Source organism: Myotis daubentonii, chromosome 17 (assembly GCF_963259705.1).
Source record: "Myotis daubentonii chromosome 17, mMyoDau2.1, whole genome shotgun sequence".
In the NCBI taxonomy this organism is placed as follows: Eukaryota; Metazoa; Chordata; class Mammalia; order Chiroptera; family Vespertilionidae; genus Myotis; species Myotis daubentonii.
This window is the reverse complement of record NC_081856.1, coordinates 11,170,707-11,187,891: the sequence shown is the minus strand read 5'-3', so window position 1 is coordinate 11,187,891 and position 17,185 is coordinate 11,170,707. Positions and strand designations below refer to the sequence as shown.

Here is a 17,185-nt window from a genome sequence, read left to right as displayed (position 1 = left end):
ATCTCAATTGCTACATTTACCTAAGATAAATAAATAAATCAAGGTACTGTGCTTACTTACACACAAAATTGACATTCAAATCACCAATGTTTTTATTTTATAATCACAGACTAAAGTTCTTACCTTTTTCCTATTTGATTCTCAAGATGTTTAACTTTTTCTAATAACTCTTTCTCAACAGCTTCTCTCTCCAATTTAAATTCATTTAGGGCCGTCTGAATAGCTTCTTCTTTTTCACTATTAAGCTTCTGAATTAACTCTTCTCTGTCTTGTTCCTGGTTCATTATGAATTTCTCTTTGTCTTTCTCAAGTTTCTGGATAACAGCTTCATACTTCTCTTCTTGTTGGGTGAGTTTTTCAGCTTTTTGTTTTTCAAGCGCACTCAATGCAGAGTCCAATTTACCCTGCAGTTCAACTATTTCTTCTTTCAGGTTTTTTTCTATTTCAAATGCTTGATGATGCAATGCTGTTACCTGGTTTAATTCAGCTTTAAGCATATTAGATTCTTCTTCGTGTCTACTAATCAACTCTGAAATACACTGATCTTTTTCAATTGTCATTAAAGTTCTTAGCTCTGCCAAGCCCACCTGGTAACTGTCATTGTTATCCTGAATCTTTTGGTTTAGTTTACTTATCTCTGTTCTCAAATTTTCCGTCTCTTGTTCAAGGAGAGATTTTAAGGTCTCATTCTGCTGGGTTCTACTTTCTTCCAGCAAAATTTTTATTTCATCAGTTTCTGCTTCCTTCAATGCAAGTTCAACCTCTAACTTACATCTCGTATCCGACAAATCTGAAACCTTGAGTTTTAACTCCTGTAGCTGTCGCTCTTTTTCCTGGATAATTGTGGCATGGGACTCTTGTATCTGATCAATTCTTTGTTGATTTTCATTTTTTAATTTCTCCAAAGAATCTTTGTGGTCTGTCATAACTTTCTCGAACTCCTGTGTGTGTCTGACATGCAGGGTGTCCTCTAATTCCCTTAAATGACTTTGCTCTAAGCTCTGCAGTTCTGTCCTCAACAACTGGATCTTCTCATCATTTTCAACGTGGAGCTTTTTAAAGTCTTTTAACACTCTCTCTCGTGACTCCTTCAGTTCTTTAATTTCACAATTTTGAGTGTGCATTACGTTTTCCATTTCTAACAACTTCTGGTCCTTTTCATTCTGCAGGCAGATGATAGCTTCTTTTTCATGCTTAACCAAAGCAAATTCATTATCTTTATTTTGCAACACCTCCTCAAGGCATACTAAGTCTCCTTTAAGCTTTTTAATTTTGTTTTCATTTTCTTCACTGTCTTTTATTAGTGCATCAAGTTTGTCTTCATAATCACTTTTTAAAGACTGCAATTCTTTTTGATGTTTTTCATTTAGTGTTATTTCCACAGAGCATTTTACCTTTTCAATAATGTTTCTTATTTCTATTCCTATACACTTTAAAGAATTTGAGAAGTCACACTGTTCTTTTTGTACAAATGTTCTGAAGTGGCAAAGGTCTTCCTTGATGGTTTGTATAGTTAATTGTGAGTCTTGAGCAACAACCCTACATTTTTCCAACTGGACATTTAGAGACACATGATCTCCTGAGTCCTCTTTACCACATATATTTGTATCCTGCATACGTCTACTATCTATTGCATTGATAACTGATGAATAAAGTGATTCCACCATCATTTCTGGACTTTGTGGATCACTTATTGGATTAGGAGATGATAAATTTTCTTCTATTACAAACTCATTCACAGCAGACATAAAATCTGATTCAGGACTTTCTGCTAATGAATCCAAATCTAATGAAACTTGGTGAAGTGTCTGTTCTCTGCTTGGATGGGGGATAGTTTCAAAATCAAATGTATGTGCATCAATGCTATCTGGAGACAATTCTTCTAAGGGACATACTGCAGGACATAAGGGATCCTGCACAGTGAGTGGAGGAGGAGTTCTTGGTGAGGTAGTTGTTGTAATTCCTGTTGCACTTTCTACTCTTGGTGAGGAAGTCGACTGTGGGGATGTCTGACTCATGGATGCCTAGAAAAGAAAGAGAGGCTTATATAGCTGCAGCAATATCAACATTTTAAACTAATAAAGTGAGCCAACTGAAAGAACTTAATTTGCCTTTTGTTCACTCAGTAGATCTGTAATGGTCTGTGACATTTCATCCAAACTTTGTGCTGCTTTTACCAAGTTATGTAGAGAAAGTACATGCTGGTGTAGAGGTTCAAAGTCACAGAGTAAGGGGACCCTGAAACAAAATGTAACCAAATTAGATTTCTGATTCATTAATTAAAAGATGAATTAAGTATAACCAAATATTTTAACCTATGTCAAAAATCACTACTGCAGCCCTAGCCAGTTTGGCTCAGTGGATAGAGCGTCAGCCTGTGGACTGAAGGGTCCTGGATTCGATTCCGGTCAACGGCACATGCCTAGATTTCAGGTTTGATCCCCAATAGGGGGCATGCAGGAGGCAGCCAATCAGTGATTCTCTCTCATCATTGATATTTCTGTCTCTCTCTCTCCCTTTCCTTCCCTTCCTCTCTGAAATCAATAAAAATATTTTTAATTTAAAAAAATCACTACTGCATTATCATCCTTTTTCAATCATTACCAGAAAGAGCTAAAGAAACCTAAGACATCACCATTAAAATATAAATCTCCCACAGTATGCGAAGCAGACTGTACATAAGACATTAATTTCCTTATTTTCTGATTTTAATAGTCCCCAGAAATTTCCTAAAGTAGTCATAGGATGGTCAGTCTATCATAAAAGAGTTTTCTATCCTGGCATCTCCTAGGAGGGCTGGTGCTACTTTCCACAGCTCCAGAATGATGTAAACAGAGTAAGGTGATATCTACAGTTAAAAATACTAATGACATTTACCTGAGGAATGGCTGAACTTCTGAAGGACAAAGTGATTGCAGAAACTGTAAATCTTTTAATGAAATATCTGGAAGCTCACAGTCAAACTTTCGAGGTTTCTGTGTCTATACAAAATAATAATAATAATAATAATTAATAATAATAATAATTCACCACAAAATATACGGATAAATTAATAAATGGTCTCTTACTATAATCAAATTCAGTAAAACAAATAAATAAAAATGCTTCAAGTGACCTACTCACACTTAATAGAAAAAAATAATTAAATATGAAAAACTAGTCAATGACATGATGTAATATTTTTCTGAGTCTTGAATAACGGGAATACACAGTTGTTGATAATCAACTGGTGTATTTGTTCCTGCCTTTTGTTTTCAGTATCTTTTTAAGGAAATTCTAACATTTCCATCAACATTAAAGGAATCATTTGTTTCACTAGTACATAGATTATTTCCAAATTTTTCCTTGACCTATAAAATGATCATGAAGATCTATCTATCTGGCTCTAGCCCTCAATTTACTCCTATGACCTGTTAGCATACCTTGTTGTTTTAACACGCTAAAAATCATTTTTTCCCATGTAACACTTCCTTCCTTGCCATTGTATTTTAAAAATACAAACCCTTAGCCCTAGCCCCGTGGTCGGCAAACTGCGGCTAGCGAGCCACACGCGGCTCTTTGGCCCCTTGAGTGTGGCTCTTCCACAAAATACCATGTGCGGGCACACATACAGTGCGATTGAAACTTCGTGGCCCATGAGCAGAAGTCGGTTTTCGGCCTTGGCGAGTCTATTTTGAAGAAGTACTGTTGATATTTGGCTCTGTTGACTAATGAGTTTGCCAACCACTGCCCTAGCCCATTTGGCTCAGTGGATAGAGCGTCAGCCTGCAGACTAAAGGGTCCCAAGTTCAACTATGGTCAGAGGCACATGCCTCGGTTGCGTTCTCAATCCCCAGTAGAGAGCATGCAGGAGGCAGCCAATCAATGATTCTCTCTCATCATTGATGTTTCTATCTCTCTCTCCCTTCCTCTCTGAAAGCAATAAAAATATATTTTAAAAAATAAATAAAATACAAACCCTTAGTCAATTAAACAAAAATTCTGATAAGTGCTACCATTTCCTTATAATATGGCCAAGAAATGTACCTTTAAAAATAACTCAATTTGTTTCCATCATTACCTAAGCAGATTGAGAAGTGTCAAGATGCTCTTCATTAAACAGAGTTTCCTAGATAAATAAGTGTGGGAACCCTATTAAATCACTCATTCTTTATATTTTAAAATGCATGCATTTAAAGCCCTAAGAAAGCCTGCAGCACAGAAAATGGTTTAATAGCTAAGCAGAATGTCTAGGGCAGTGATGGCGAACCTTTTGAGCTCGGCGTGTCAGCATTTTGAAAAACCCTAACTTAACTCTGGTGCCGTGTCACATATAGAAATTTTTTTATATTTGCTACCATAGCAAAACATTGATTTATTTTTGAAATTTACTTTATATATTTAAATGCCATTTAACAAAGAAAAATCAACCAAAATAAGTTCGTGTGTCACCTCTGACACACGTGTCATAGGTTCGCCATCACTGGTCTGGGGGTAGGAGGGAAATCTACAGCATTTCCTAAACATCTTTGACCGTGAAGTCTGGTTTAGAAATATGCCAAACTTATTTTTCATGGTTTCAATTAAAGCTACTTGAATAATCACCCTATTCTTATTTGTTGAAACATAAATGAAAGAAAGGTCGATAGGTAAGAGAATGCAGAGAGGAAGAAAATAGGCGAGGACAGGAGAAAAAGAAAAGGCAGGAAGAAGGGAAAGAATGAAGGAAAAGGTAAAGAGGAGAAAGAGAAAGACAAAATACAATTAAGAGAATCTAGTCCTATCAATCTTAACAGTGTAGTAAGAAATCCCCTTGAGTTACAAAGACTCTAAGTAAAAAACTATAAATATATTTTAAAGCTTTATAGCAATTGGTGTTTTTAAAGCCAAAAGCTTTTTATGTAGATAAAATATATATATACATATATATATACACACACACACACACATATATATATATATATATATATACACACACACACACTAAGAGAAAGATGCAAATTGACCATACTTTCATGACGCCCACCAGCCAATCAGGAGTGAGCATGCAAATTAACCCAACAAAGATGGCAGGTTAATTTGCATACGCAGGCGCCAAGTGGCCGGGGACAGGGTGGAATGCTTGCAAGCGCCCAAGCCGCTCCGGACCTCTGGGCAGTGTGGGAAGGCAGAAAGGCGGCTCCGGCCAGAGCAAAGTCAGTGCCGGCAGCCAGGGGAAGGAAGGTCCATTCTTGCACGAATCTTCGTGCATCAAGCCTCTAGTATATATATATATATAAAAGGCTAATATGCTAAGTGTCTGTCCGGGTAATGATGTCACAAAGCAAGGCCTGGCTTCCTCTCCCTAGCAACTAGCTCCTTGGAGTTTCTTCAGCGCAGGAACACAACTTGCTTTATAGCCAGGTGGAAATATTTTACACTGTAACCAAATGTTTGTGAAGCGTTTTCCTGTGCCTCATCTCATTTGATCCTCACAGAAATCCTAGAGTAGGTAGGTAGGAGATTCAGTGGGATCCTATTTTCTTTTCATTAGCTGGAAAACGGAGATTTAGAAAGCTTAGAAACTTGACCCAACTGATAAGAAGAAATGGTGGACCTTGAAAATGACTTCAGGTTTTCTCACTGTGCAGAATATAGTCAAACACTGCTGCAGTTAAATATTTTACCCTTTGTTCTCACTGCGTGATCTATAATAATAATCTGCTTTGTGTTCATATTTACTGCTCTGTTGCTGACAATTATCTGAAAGAGAAGTTGGGGTACTTCACTGGGCTGAAAAAAGTTTAGCTAAATCAGAAAGCAGGTCCAATTAAGCAAGTTTATTCTATATCTATAAAAGGCTAAGTTAACTTGCGCATGCACGATACATATAAAGCTCTTGCTGGCGCCAATCGCATGCGTGTGTTTCCATCTGTCATTGTCGATTGTGAATTTGGTTGAAACTTCTATTATAGAGAACGGGCAAATAGCGGTATTAAAATATTTCTTCTAATTAATTTCCTTTCAATGTGCACAAATTCGTGCACCCAGCCACTAGCATTCTGACAAATACCACTACTTCTGAAATAAAGGTTAGAACACATACAAAATTTTGTCATGGTTAGGAAATAAATACATACACAAAAGGACGAAGGCCAGGAGTCCAATCCTCTAAATAGGCGATTTCTTAAAAAAGACTTCCCTGTAGAAAGAGATTAATACGGTTATAACTTTGAGATAAAACAAAACAAACAAACAAAAAAAACCCTCTGGTTTGTGAAAAAAAAATTGACAATACTTCAAGTTTAAAATTAATAATGGATTCAACTCTACAGTCCTTAAATATTTCTATGGATTTCAATGCTAATTAAAATCAGATACATGCGCCCTGACTGGTTTAGCTCAGTGGATAGAGCGTCGGCCTGCAGACTGAAAGGTCCCAGGTTCGATTCCGGTCAAGGGCATGTACCTTGGTTGCAGGCACATCCCCAGTAGGGAGTGTGCAGGAGGCAGCTGATCCATGTTTCTCTCTCATCGATGTTTCTAACTCTCTATCCCTCTCCCTTCCTCTCTGTAAAAAATCAATAAAATATATTTTAAAAAAACAAACAGATACATGTTATATAATGCTGTGTTCATATTTATAGACTAAAAACAGCATTTTTTACTTAAAAAAATAAACAAGTTATTAATGAAGAACACTTACTAAATAATTTCCCAAAGGATTCCCTTTTTGACTTTTCAGCTTCATATAATCGCTTTCCATCTGTGACTAAAGCACCAGCCCACTAAAAGGAGGAAAGCTTATGTTAATATCACTCACAAATTTATTAAGACTCATACACAATTAAAACAGAATTCAACTTGCATACCTCCCTGTAGTGTTTTATGAACATTTTTCTCCTTACAACTTCAACAACAGCTAAGCAGTACATCTGAGGAACTGTACTAAGAGCTTCAACAATTTTGACTCTTTCTAACAGCTCTATTACGAGGCGAAGTAAAGCTTGCAATTTCTCTCCATCTTGATCAGCATGAAGCATTACAAAGCAACACCACCTATAGAATGAAATTTACAAACTATAAAAATAATCTAATGTCAATTTAGTGGCAAGAGAAAATACTCCACCACTTGGGAGAAATCAAACATCAATTCTAAACATCCTAAATAAGGTAACAAAATCACTTACTTCAATCTGACATGTAGGTTAGTTGCTAGCTCTTGTTTGGCAGTGGTACACTTCTGTTTAATATCCAACAGTTTTCTATGATTTTGCAACATAATCATCAACTGGTTTGCATGACTCAAGCATAAATCAGGTAATACAGATGCATCCTTCAAGTTTTCAGCTCTCATTTGATTAGCTAAAAATCCCTTTGAGAGAAAATATTTTAAAAGGTATTAACTTGGTTACATGAGAGATATGAACATTCACTTAGGAGAAATATCTTTATGTTAAACAAGAACTGTCTTACTTTCAAAGATTGTAAAATCTACTCTTTGAATGTGAAACATGTGGTCATAACAAAAGATTCAGTTTTTAAGAAATCTATACTCTTAATTCCGTTCCATTGTCATACTAGAAAAAAAGTTAAGCCCAGGGGGATAAAAAAACTTATCCAGATACATTCAATAACTTACTTAGAACTAGAAAGTATGTTTCTAGACACCTACTACACATGGGTGGGTAAGAGCATGATATTAAATGAAACATGATCAATCATTTAAAGCCATGAAAGAGTAGCTGATTTAATCTTGACCAATGATATTTAATTGTATATTATATACTTCCTCATATAAAAAACAATCAATTAACTTTGCGCTTTTTATTGAAAAGCCATTCCTCTCAGTATTTCTGGACTATCTTTTGTTCCACTGACAGATACACGTTTTGTGCTATCTTTAGAGCAATGACTAAACTGTACAATTTTACAGTATATTTTATTATTTGGTAGGAAAAAACTTTTCTTAGCTATCCTCATTTATTTTCATTAGTGAACTTTACATCATTTTGTTAAGTAGGGAAGGGATTGGCTTTAGGCTATAAATTTAGATAGATGTGCCATATTTAAAAGTCTTCTTTTGTTCAACCAGCCACATGAAAGCCCAACAGCAAAGACTTTAAAAAAATGTTCAGAGGGTATAATTATAATCTATTGATTAGGTTATTACTAAGTATTTTTATTGTGTTTATAGGGCTCTTTTCCTATTCTATTTACTGGATAATACATTAGAGAAGGTTGCGGATTTGAACATTCATCTGACTGCCATACTTGCTGTATAAATGATTATCTTTCTAGGGATTTAACCATACTGATCAGCAAAGAACAGCAAATGTGTCTTCCTAATTTCTAGTAGTTCTCTCCATTTCATGTTATTCTAAACATCATGCAAATACTTAAATTTAAATGATGTGTATTTAAAATTAAGTCAAAATAGTTTACATAAAAATATAAGACAATTTCAATAGTAATTTTATCTTACTTTTCTTTCAAAATGGGATATAATCAACTGTGGCTATACTTTTTCTGTAACTTAATCCATTTTAAAATAACATATTGCTTTTATCTCCTGTCAGTCTTAATAGGTTTTTAATTACTTTTTACCTAATCCAAGAAAAATATAGAATCCCCAAATCTAAATTCTGGACCATTAATAAAGGATTTCCTGACACCCAAGCCACATTATTTGTAATACAGCACACTGAGAGAAAATGCACCTGATCCAATCAAGACCTAAAGATCAGGAAAAAACATGCCTGGGCAATATAGCCCGACCGGCATGGCTAAGTGGTTGAGTGTCAACCTATGCCCAGTGAGGGCACATGCCTGGGTTATAGGCATGTGAGGGGCACATAGGAGGTAGCCGATCAATGATCCTCTCTCATCATTGATGTTTCTCTTTCTCTTTCTCTCTCTCTCTCTCTCTCTCTCTCTCTCTCTCTCTTCCTCTCTGAAATCAATAAAAATATTATTTAAAAAAAGAAATACTAATATAATACAGAATGTCAATAGAAAAATTAAAAATAAACTAAAAAAAGCCTTAGCCAGTTTGGCTCAGTGGATAGAGCGTCAGCCTATGGACTGAAGGGTCCCAAGTTCGATTCCAGTCAAGGGCACATGCCTGGGTTGCGGGCTCGATCTCCAATGGGGGGTGTGCAGGAGGCAGCCAGTCAATGATTCTCTCTCATCATTGATGTTTCTATCTCTCTCCCCCTCTCCCCTCCTCTCTAAAATCAATAAAAATAATATTAAAAAATAAACTAAAGAAATACTAGAATATGCACATAAAGATACACTGGGATATTAAAACAATGTTTGTAATAAGAAAAATGAAAATAACCTAAATGACTATCAAAAGAAGTACAGTTAAATCAATTATTTGATTCCTTTTATAGAGGGTTAAAAGAATGACAATGGAGAAGAAACAAAAGATCAAGAATTCAGAGTTCTGCCTCTAGTGATGGCAGACTATGATGTAACAGTAATGTAAACCAACCTTCCCATGGCCTTAGTTATTAGATATCCAAGAAAGCAGTGGAGTCAGACATATTGAAGGCGCCAGGATTTAGGAGGAGGAGGAGACCTGAAGAGGTGAGTTAGGCAACTGGGAATGCTTTGCCCTAGAGACAATTGCTGATGCCTGAAGAAGAACCCAAAGCTAAGAATAAGGTTAGCAATCCTTCTGATAGTTCCTTGTGGAGCTAGAAAATAAAAAATCAGACACCAGTGCCAGCCAAAGAAAATGACAATGGAACACACTTTGCCAAATAAAATAACAACAGAACACACCCCCAAAAAGCTATCTATCTATACTAATAAAAGGGTAATATGCTAATCAGACCAGACATCTTCCGGATATCCTTCTGGACAAAGCAACGGTGGTGGGGGCCAAGGCAGAGGTGGTTAGGGATGAACAGGCCAGCAGGGGAGAGCAGTTAGGGGGATCAGGCTAGCAGGGGAGAGCAGTTAGGGGCAACCAGGCCAGCAGGGGAGAGCAGTTAGGGGTGACCAGGCCAGCAGGGGAGAGCAGTTAGGGGCGATCGGGCAGGCAGGCAGGCAGAGAGGTTAGGGGCAATCAGCCAGCAGGAAGGTGAGCGGTTAGGAGCCAGCAGTCCCAGATTGTGAGAGGGACATCCCCCAAGGGGTCCTGGATTGTAGAGGGTGCAGGCCAGGCTGAGGGATCCCCCCCCCACCCCCGTGCACAAATTTTGTGCACTGGGCCTCTAGTATATATATATAAAAGGTTAAGTGTCCATCCAACCGGTACCTATGATGCACACTGACCACCAGGGGGCAGACGCTCAATGCAGGAGCTGCAGAGCTGAGGTGACTTGGCAGCAGCAGTTCTCAGGTGACGCACCCCTGAACCAGAGAAGAGGGAGCCCGATTCCTCACGGGGCCGCACGATTCCCCCTTCAGCTGTGGGTTATGCTGTTGCTGGGACACTGTCAGCCCTGAATCTAGTTTACTGCACACTTGTGTTTGCATTCCACACCCTGTACGACCGCAACTTTGCAGAGTGCCCTCTTGCACTCCAAAACCCCTCGGGGGATGTCAGAGAACTGGTTTCAGCCCGATCCCTGCAGGCCAGGCTAAGGGACCCAGCTGTCAGAGGGACCCTGCTCACTCCACAGATGCCCTTCAAGCTATGCCAGCAGGAGGTTGGCTCCAGGGTGTGTCTGGCCCATATCGCCTAGTCCCACCCTGCTGGCCACCTTCTAATTAATTTCCTTTCAATGTGCACGAATCCATGCACCAGGTCACTAGTATCCTACGAAATTGGTAGACTCACCATCACAAGGACTGGAAAACCAACTTCCCATCTAAATCTCTGAAATGGGATTAAGGTGATGATCTAAGATTGTAATCACCCCTATCATATGCCAAAAGCAAACAAATTCTCTCTAGAAAACTGTAAGAAACAACAAAAAATATTCATAGATACACAAAAACAGATAATGGTGTTAACAGATATAGCCTTTAATTACTAGTATATGCTTAATGTATTCAAAGAGATAATGGATAAGACCAGATGTTTTGGTAGATAATTTGAAGCTATATAAACAAAAAACACTAAATTGAAAATATAAAGCTAAGATTAACAAAGAATATCAAATCAATAAAGTTTAATAGCTATTCACACCTGAAAAAAAAATCTGAAAGTTAATTTGAACTGATAGGTCTAAAGAAAATATCCCGAACTAAGTGCAGATAGATATAATCATACAAAATACAGAAAAGGGTAAATGGGAAGGACGAGGAGAAAGGTCTAATACATTTATAATTAGCATCAATGTAGGAGAAGAGAGAGATACAAAATCAAGATTTGAAGAGAAACTGATTGAAAGCCACAAATTCAAGTAGTACTACAAGCCCAGTGCAGGAGGAATACAAAGAAAGTCCTATTATAATTAAACTGCTGAAAACCAAACCAAAGGTAAAGTGCTTAAAAGCGAATCACTAACAGCCTAAAATTCGCTATCAAGAAAATATCCTTCAGAAATAAAGGTGATTTAAAGAGAATTTCACATGACAAAAACTGAATTTGCCACTAAAAGGATATAAAGGACATTTCCATGTATATTATACACCAAATATTACTTAAAAGGAAAAAAGCTAATATGATAAATAGAATTAAAACATAAAATTTTAAAATAAAAATAATCCAAAAGGCAAAATCAGAGACAAAGAAGGACATATAATTAAAAGAAAAATTAGAAATGACTGATTTAAATGTAAATATTCAGTATTTACAACAAATAAGCAGACTAAATGTTCCAATTAAAAGATTTCTCAACTTACTTTGAAGCTATAACTGATGCCAAAACTCTTGACAAATACATAACAAATAAAAACTACACACATACAACTTAATTCAGTTTGCCAATATGTTACTCTAAATCCAGATATACATAAAAAAGACAATATATTATGATGACACAGTTAATTCCACGAATCTGAATGTGGTTCAAAATTAGAACTGCCCATCCATGTGGCTCAGTGGTTGAGGGTTGACCTATGAACCAGGAGGTCACAGTTCGATTCCCAGTCAGGGAACATACCCAGGTTGCAGGCTCGATTCCCAGTGGGAGGCATGCAGGAGGCAGCCAAGCAAGGATTCCCTCTCATCATTGATGTTTCTATCTCTCTCTCCCTCTTCCTTCCTCTCTAAAATCAATTAAAAATATTTTTAAAAATTAGAACTTAAATGTAACTTTCATAATCTGAGAAAGGGTATCTACTGAAACAAGGAGAGAAAAACCTACTATGAACATTAAAATTTTGAAATGTTGGCCACTTTCTATAGATCAGAAATTAAACAAGAACTCACACTATTGCAGCACTGTATTGGTGTTCCAATCAGTGCAAAAAAGACAAAATAAAGGAATTCAGTTCACAGCACAGTGGCTGAATCCTAAATCACGAGAGAAAAGGAGAGGGTGCAGAAATTACAAGATAAATTCCATCAGTAAATTATACATTTGTACCCATTAAAATGATTACTCATTCGTATGTTCTAATGAAAGAACACACTCACACCACCGGAAAAGCATGTTTAAAAGTCAACTCTTTTGCTATCGACTGTTTCGCCAGAGTGCCTGCCAGGGTAGATAGAAGACAAAACTGTGATGATCTGAACCAGTGGTTCCCAAACTTATTTGGCCTACCGTCTCCTTTCCAGAAAAAATATTACTCAGCGCCCCCTGGAAATTAATTTTTTTAAAATTTTAATAGCAATTAAACAGAAAGATATATGTATTAATGTTTCTACCTTTTTCGTAAAATATAGTAAAGAAAGGTGTAAATTAGAAACATTGAAGTTTGAAATTATGAAACTACTTATTGAACTCAGAATAGAAAGGTAATACAAAAAAAGTTAAAACAAATGCACCTGTCGCCATCACCGCCCCCCTGGATCGCTGCAGCGCCCACCAGGGGGCGGTAGCGCCCACTTTGGGAATCACTGATCTAAACAGTCACTTGTATGGAAGAAAATGTCTAGGATAATTAATCCCTTTCTGTGTGTGTGATAAACCTTACTTGACAGAATTCTTGGAACATTGCATTAAATTAAACCTAAAAGCCTAAGTATTAGTAAATTCTTTAAGATTTTATATTTTCCTTCTGTCCTTTATAAATTTCATTTTTCTGTGTACTTTTTTGAGAAGGGAGCAGAAAGTATTCACATATTTAGTGCAATGACTGCTTGATATGTTCTCTCAACACCTTTTTTTCAGCTGCTCACAGCACTTTCATTGCTTATCTTTCAGTTGTCATCTAAAATAGTCTAAGCTCAATTTATTTTATCAAACCAAAATTTAAGAACATGATTTATTACATGGAAACAATAATACTGCACTCACAATATTCAAGGGTGAAGTGAAAATATGGTGCATACCAAATTGATATTGCACATAAAATAACTTCATAGAAAAGTTACAAATTCCTTTTCATGAGAGAAGTTTGAAATAAGCACCTGAGCAAGTTCTTTCTGCTCATTCACCAGTCGGCCACAGCTAGCAATCATCTGATCCAGGGCATACAGCCGATCTTCGAGTCCTTTAATGGCTTTCATATTCTGATTATCAAGTTTGGCAATAGTTTGACGGCATTCTACTATAAATGGTCGAATAATCCTTGGATCAAGCTAAATGACAAGAACACATGAATAAATTGTCATCAAACAGTTTGATACAGCTTCAGAGAAAAATACAGGAATCTGAGGTTTTATTTTCAGAAGAAGGTCAAGAATAGGATAATTATGTTAATAAAACACAAGTACTATTGGTTATATGGAAATACATAATTAAGAATATAGCCCTAGCCAATTTGGCTCAATGTATAGAGCATCATCCTGCAGACTGAAGGGTCCCAGGCTCAATTCTGGTCAAGGACATGTACCTTGGCTGCAAGCTCAGTCCCAGGCCCTGGTCAGAGCGTGTGCAAGAGGCAACCAATTAATGTGTCTCTCTCACAGCAATGTTTCTCTCTTGTATCTCTTCTCCTCCCTTCCACTCTCTAAAAAAGTCAATGGAAAAATATCCTCGGGTGAGGCTTAACAGTAGTAACAGAAAAGAATATATATTTCCAGGAATTACACATTTCAATCAATGCCACAAACTATTCAATTGTCACTATCACAAATAAAATGTAATTATCAAGGTCTAAGACACATGTTTTGGTCATTGACTATCTTATCAATCCCACTTCTAAAACATAACATCTTCAAATGTCCTTCCCTCCTGGAGTGATTGCTGTTCTCAATCCCTAGCTCCTCAAGGAGCTGGATCAACTAGTCTCCCCTTTCCCTTGGAATACTTGACACTGGCAGGCTGCATGCACTCTCCATAAAACCATTAGGCCAAAGATTACCAATGACCTTGTTTCACTTGTGGTTCTTTTACATTAAGCACTGAAGACCACCTTTTCCAAATTTTAAAGATTTTGGCATTACTTCAGGCATTCCTTCACATACCCTTTTCTGGCTCCTTTTCCTACCTAATCTATAAACACAGATGAACCAGAAGCACTCAGTGCTTATTAGGCCATTTTTACTCTTCTTTATATCACTTCAGCATAACTGCTATAGAGCTAACTCCCAACCCTTTTTTAACCCCTGATCCTTATACATTTTCATCCTGTGTTTCTGACTGCTTACTAATATCTATGTGTGGATATCAACTACTAGAGGCCTGTTGCACGAAGAGATTCATGCAATAGGCCTTCCCTTCTCCTGGCTGCGGGCACCGGTTTTCCTCCGACACCCGGGACCCAGGCCTTCGCTCTGGCTGGAGCCGCCTTCCGTCCTCCGTCTTCGCTGCGCCACTTTGGAGCCTATGTATGCAAATTAACCACCATCTTTGTTCGAGGTTAATTTCCATATCGCGCTGATTAGACAATGGGAGGCGTAGCAAAGGTACGGTCAAGTACCCTGTTTGTCTATTATTAGATAGGATGATATGTTCTATTACTAACTCATTATAAATGTTTCCTATGGAAATCCCTAAATGGTTTCTTTCAACCCACAATGACATCCAAAAACATAGAATATAGTAAAGGCTTCTGTGATCTGATACCAGTAACTCCTGCCAGACCTACCTTCTTTTGAAACTGAATTGCCTACTGTATCCACACAAACCCTGTGTTTCTCTACTTCTAACCTTGGTTCACCTTGATTGTACCGCCTAGCTTTTAAAGCCCATCGCTGCCTCTCTGTAAGGGTCATAGTCAAATACTACCTCCTTCATGATGCCTTTCATCATCTCTACACAGTCAAAAGGACCGTAAATTATTTATGTACAGCTTCTGGTTCACAGATAATATACAAAAGCAGTTAAAAATAAACCATTCTAATGTTATTATCAAGAATACAATCCTATCCTTTTTTTTTTTAATTAAATCTTTATTGTTCAGATTATTACATTTGTTCCTCTTTCCCCCCCCCCATAACTCCCCTCCTCCCAGTTCCCGCCCCACCCTCCGCCCTCACTCCCCACCCACTGCCCTCATCCATAGGTGCACGATTTTTGTCCAGTCTCTTTCCGCATCTCCCACACCCCTTTCCCCCCCAAGGAATACAATCCTATCCTATATAATAAAAGCCCAGCGACCAAACAGCAGAATGACCAAAATGACCGGTCGACCAGTCGCTATGATGCACACTGACCACCAAGGGGGCGGATGCTCAGTGCAGGAGCTGTCCCCTGGTGGTCAGTGTGCTCCCATATCCAGGTCAGCCGAGTCAGCCAAGTGGCACTCCCACAGCCGGCCATGCCCCCGACTAGTGCACGAATCCCGTGCACCGGGTCTCTAGTGTAATTAAGAAGAGGCTACCATTTGTGACACCACAAAAAAGGAAACAGACATTATTTAAATATAGGCAGCACTTCCTTTGCACTGAAACTTGTGCATATATGAACATCTTCTCACTTTTCTCAATTTTGTGGTAACTGAGTCCAATGTGCACACATTTCCAATCCAAGGTATTGTACAAACCAAAGACTAGCTGTAAATCATTAGAGTGATAAAGGGCTAAAAAGAGATGACTGAAATAGATTCAAATTTTCAACTTAGGCAAAATTAAAACAATACATAGAATTAACTACTCAAGAATGTGTGTATTTCATTGAATGTAAATCATCAGTATAAATAAAACCTATAAAAAACAAAATTTGCTTTTACTCCAAAACTCATTATTTCTATTTTAACACAATACTCATTCTCCCATTTCATAAAGTAATTAGTATAAATAATATAATTTCAATAATAAAAAGTATCAAATTAACATTACTTACCCTGCTCATTGAATCAAAGCACTTCCTAACTAATGATTCCACGTCATTAGGTCTATCTTGAACATTTATCCAGTCTAACAAAGAAACATTAAAAAAAGGCAGATCTCTGTCTTTAGCATCTACTGAAGTTTCATCCTGCTGAGCAGTACTTTGACAAGATTCCCCAATTTCTTTTCCACTTTCAACATCTGTGGTATCTGGGGCTACATGTTCCACTGACTTGTGAAATGAGGTTAACAAGGATTTGTTAGTTGTCCTAGGCGTATCGGGAGAGAGCACCAGTTCAGTGGAAGTTTTCATCTCAGCCTTTTCTGAGCCTTCATGTTCGGGTAAAGAATCCATTCTTCCCAAACATTCCCTGTAACTATGTCTGGTTAGGCACTCCAACAGCGGAATCTTGGCCATTACTGAAACCGCAGTTCCTAAACTTAAAATATAAAAGTTTTGTTAGGAAAATAACAGGACTACTCTAATTAGAGATCAACATTTTGAAAGATCAGCATTTTATTATTACACAAATCTTACCACCTCTCTATTATGCTATACATATGTAAAGGAATCTAGGAGGTGTTTAAATGAAGCCTAGTTAGATAGAAAGGTATCAACACATTTAAATTCTATTCTAAAGTAAAGTTTGTCAGTTCACACTAAATAAGTGAACACCTGATTTTTATCAAACCTTAAGATATAAGAAATTCAAACTTACAAAAAAGATTTACTTGTCCTGACCGGTTTGGCTCAGTGGATAGAGCGTTGGCTATGGACTCAAGGGTCCCAGGTTCGATTCCGGTCAAAGGCATGTACCTTGGTTGCAGGCACGTCCCCAGTGGGGAGTGTGCAGGAGGCAGCCGATCGATGTTTCTCTCTCATCGATGTTTCTAACTCTCTATCCCTCTCCCTTCCTCTCTGTAAAAAATCAATAAAATATA

At 37.5% G+C, this 17,185-nt stretch overlaps 1 protein-coding gene across 9 annotated transcripts in view; it reads right to left on the bottom strand.

Moving 5' to 3' along the window:
• Nucleotides 1–17,185, bottom strand: part of RB1CC1 (RB1 inducible coiled-coil 1) — a 67,714-nt gene that overhangs the window by 28,534 nt on the left and 21,995 nt on the right. For 8 of the 9 annotated variants that reach the window (XR_009449650.1, XR_009449651.1, XM_059672808.1 and 5 more), the window contains 9 exons: nt 16,257–16,683; nt 13,439–13,609; nt 7,149–7,333; nt 6,831–7,017; nt 6,665–6,746; nt 6,099–6,160; nt 2,878–2,981; nt 2,112–2,238; nt 124–2,024 (listed from right to left, as the gene is read on the bottom strand). Coding sequence is in view for 7 of the 9 variants with exons in the window: in XM_059672808.1 (XP_059528791.1) it covers nt 124–2,024; nt 2,112–2,238; nt 2,878–2,981; nt 6,099–6,160; nt 6,665–6,746; nt 6,831–7,017; nt 7,149–7,333; nt 13,439–13,609; nt 16,257–16,683 (3,246 nt within the window). In the remaining 2 variants the exon portion in view is untranslated. The remainder of the gene's footprint in view (nt 1–123; nt 2,025–2,111; nt 2,239–2,877; nt 2,982–6,098; nt 6,161–6,664; nt 6,747–6,830; nt 7,018–7,148; nt 7,334–13,438; nt 13,610–16,256; nt 16,684–17,185) is intronic. The other variant, XM_059672813.1, reaches the window with a different exon arrangement.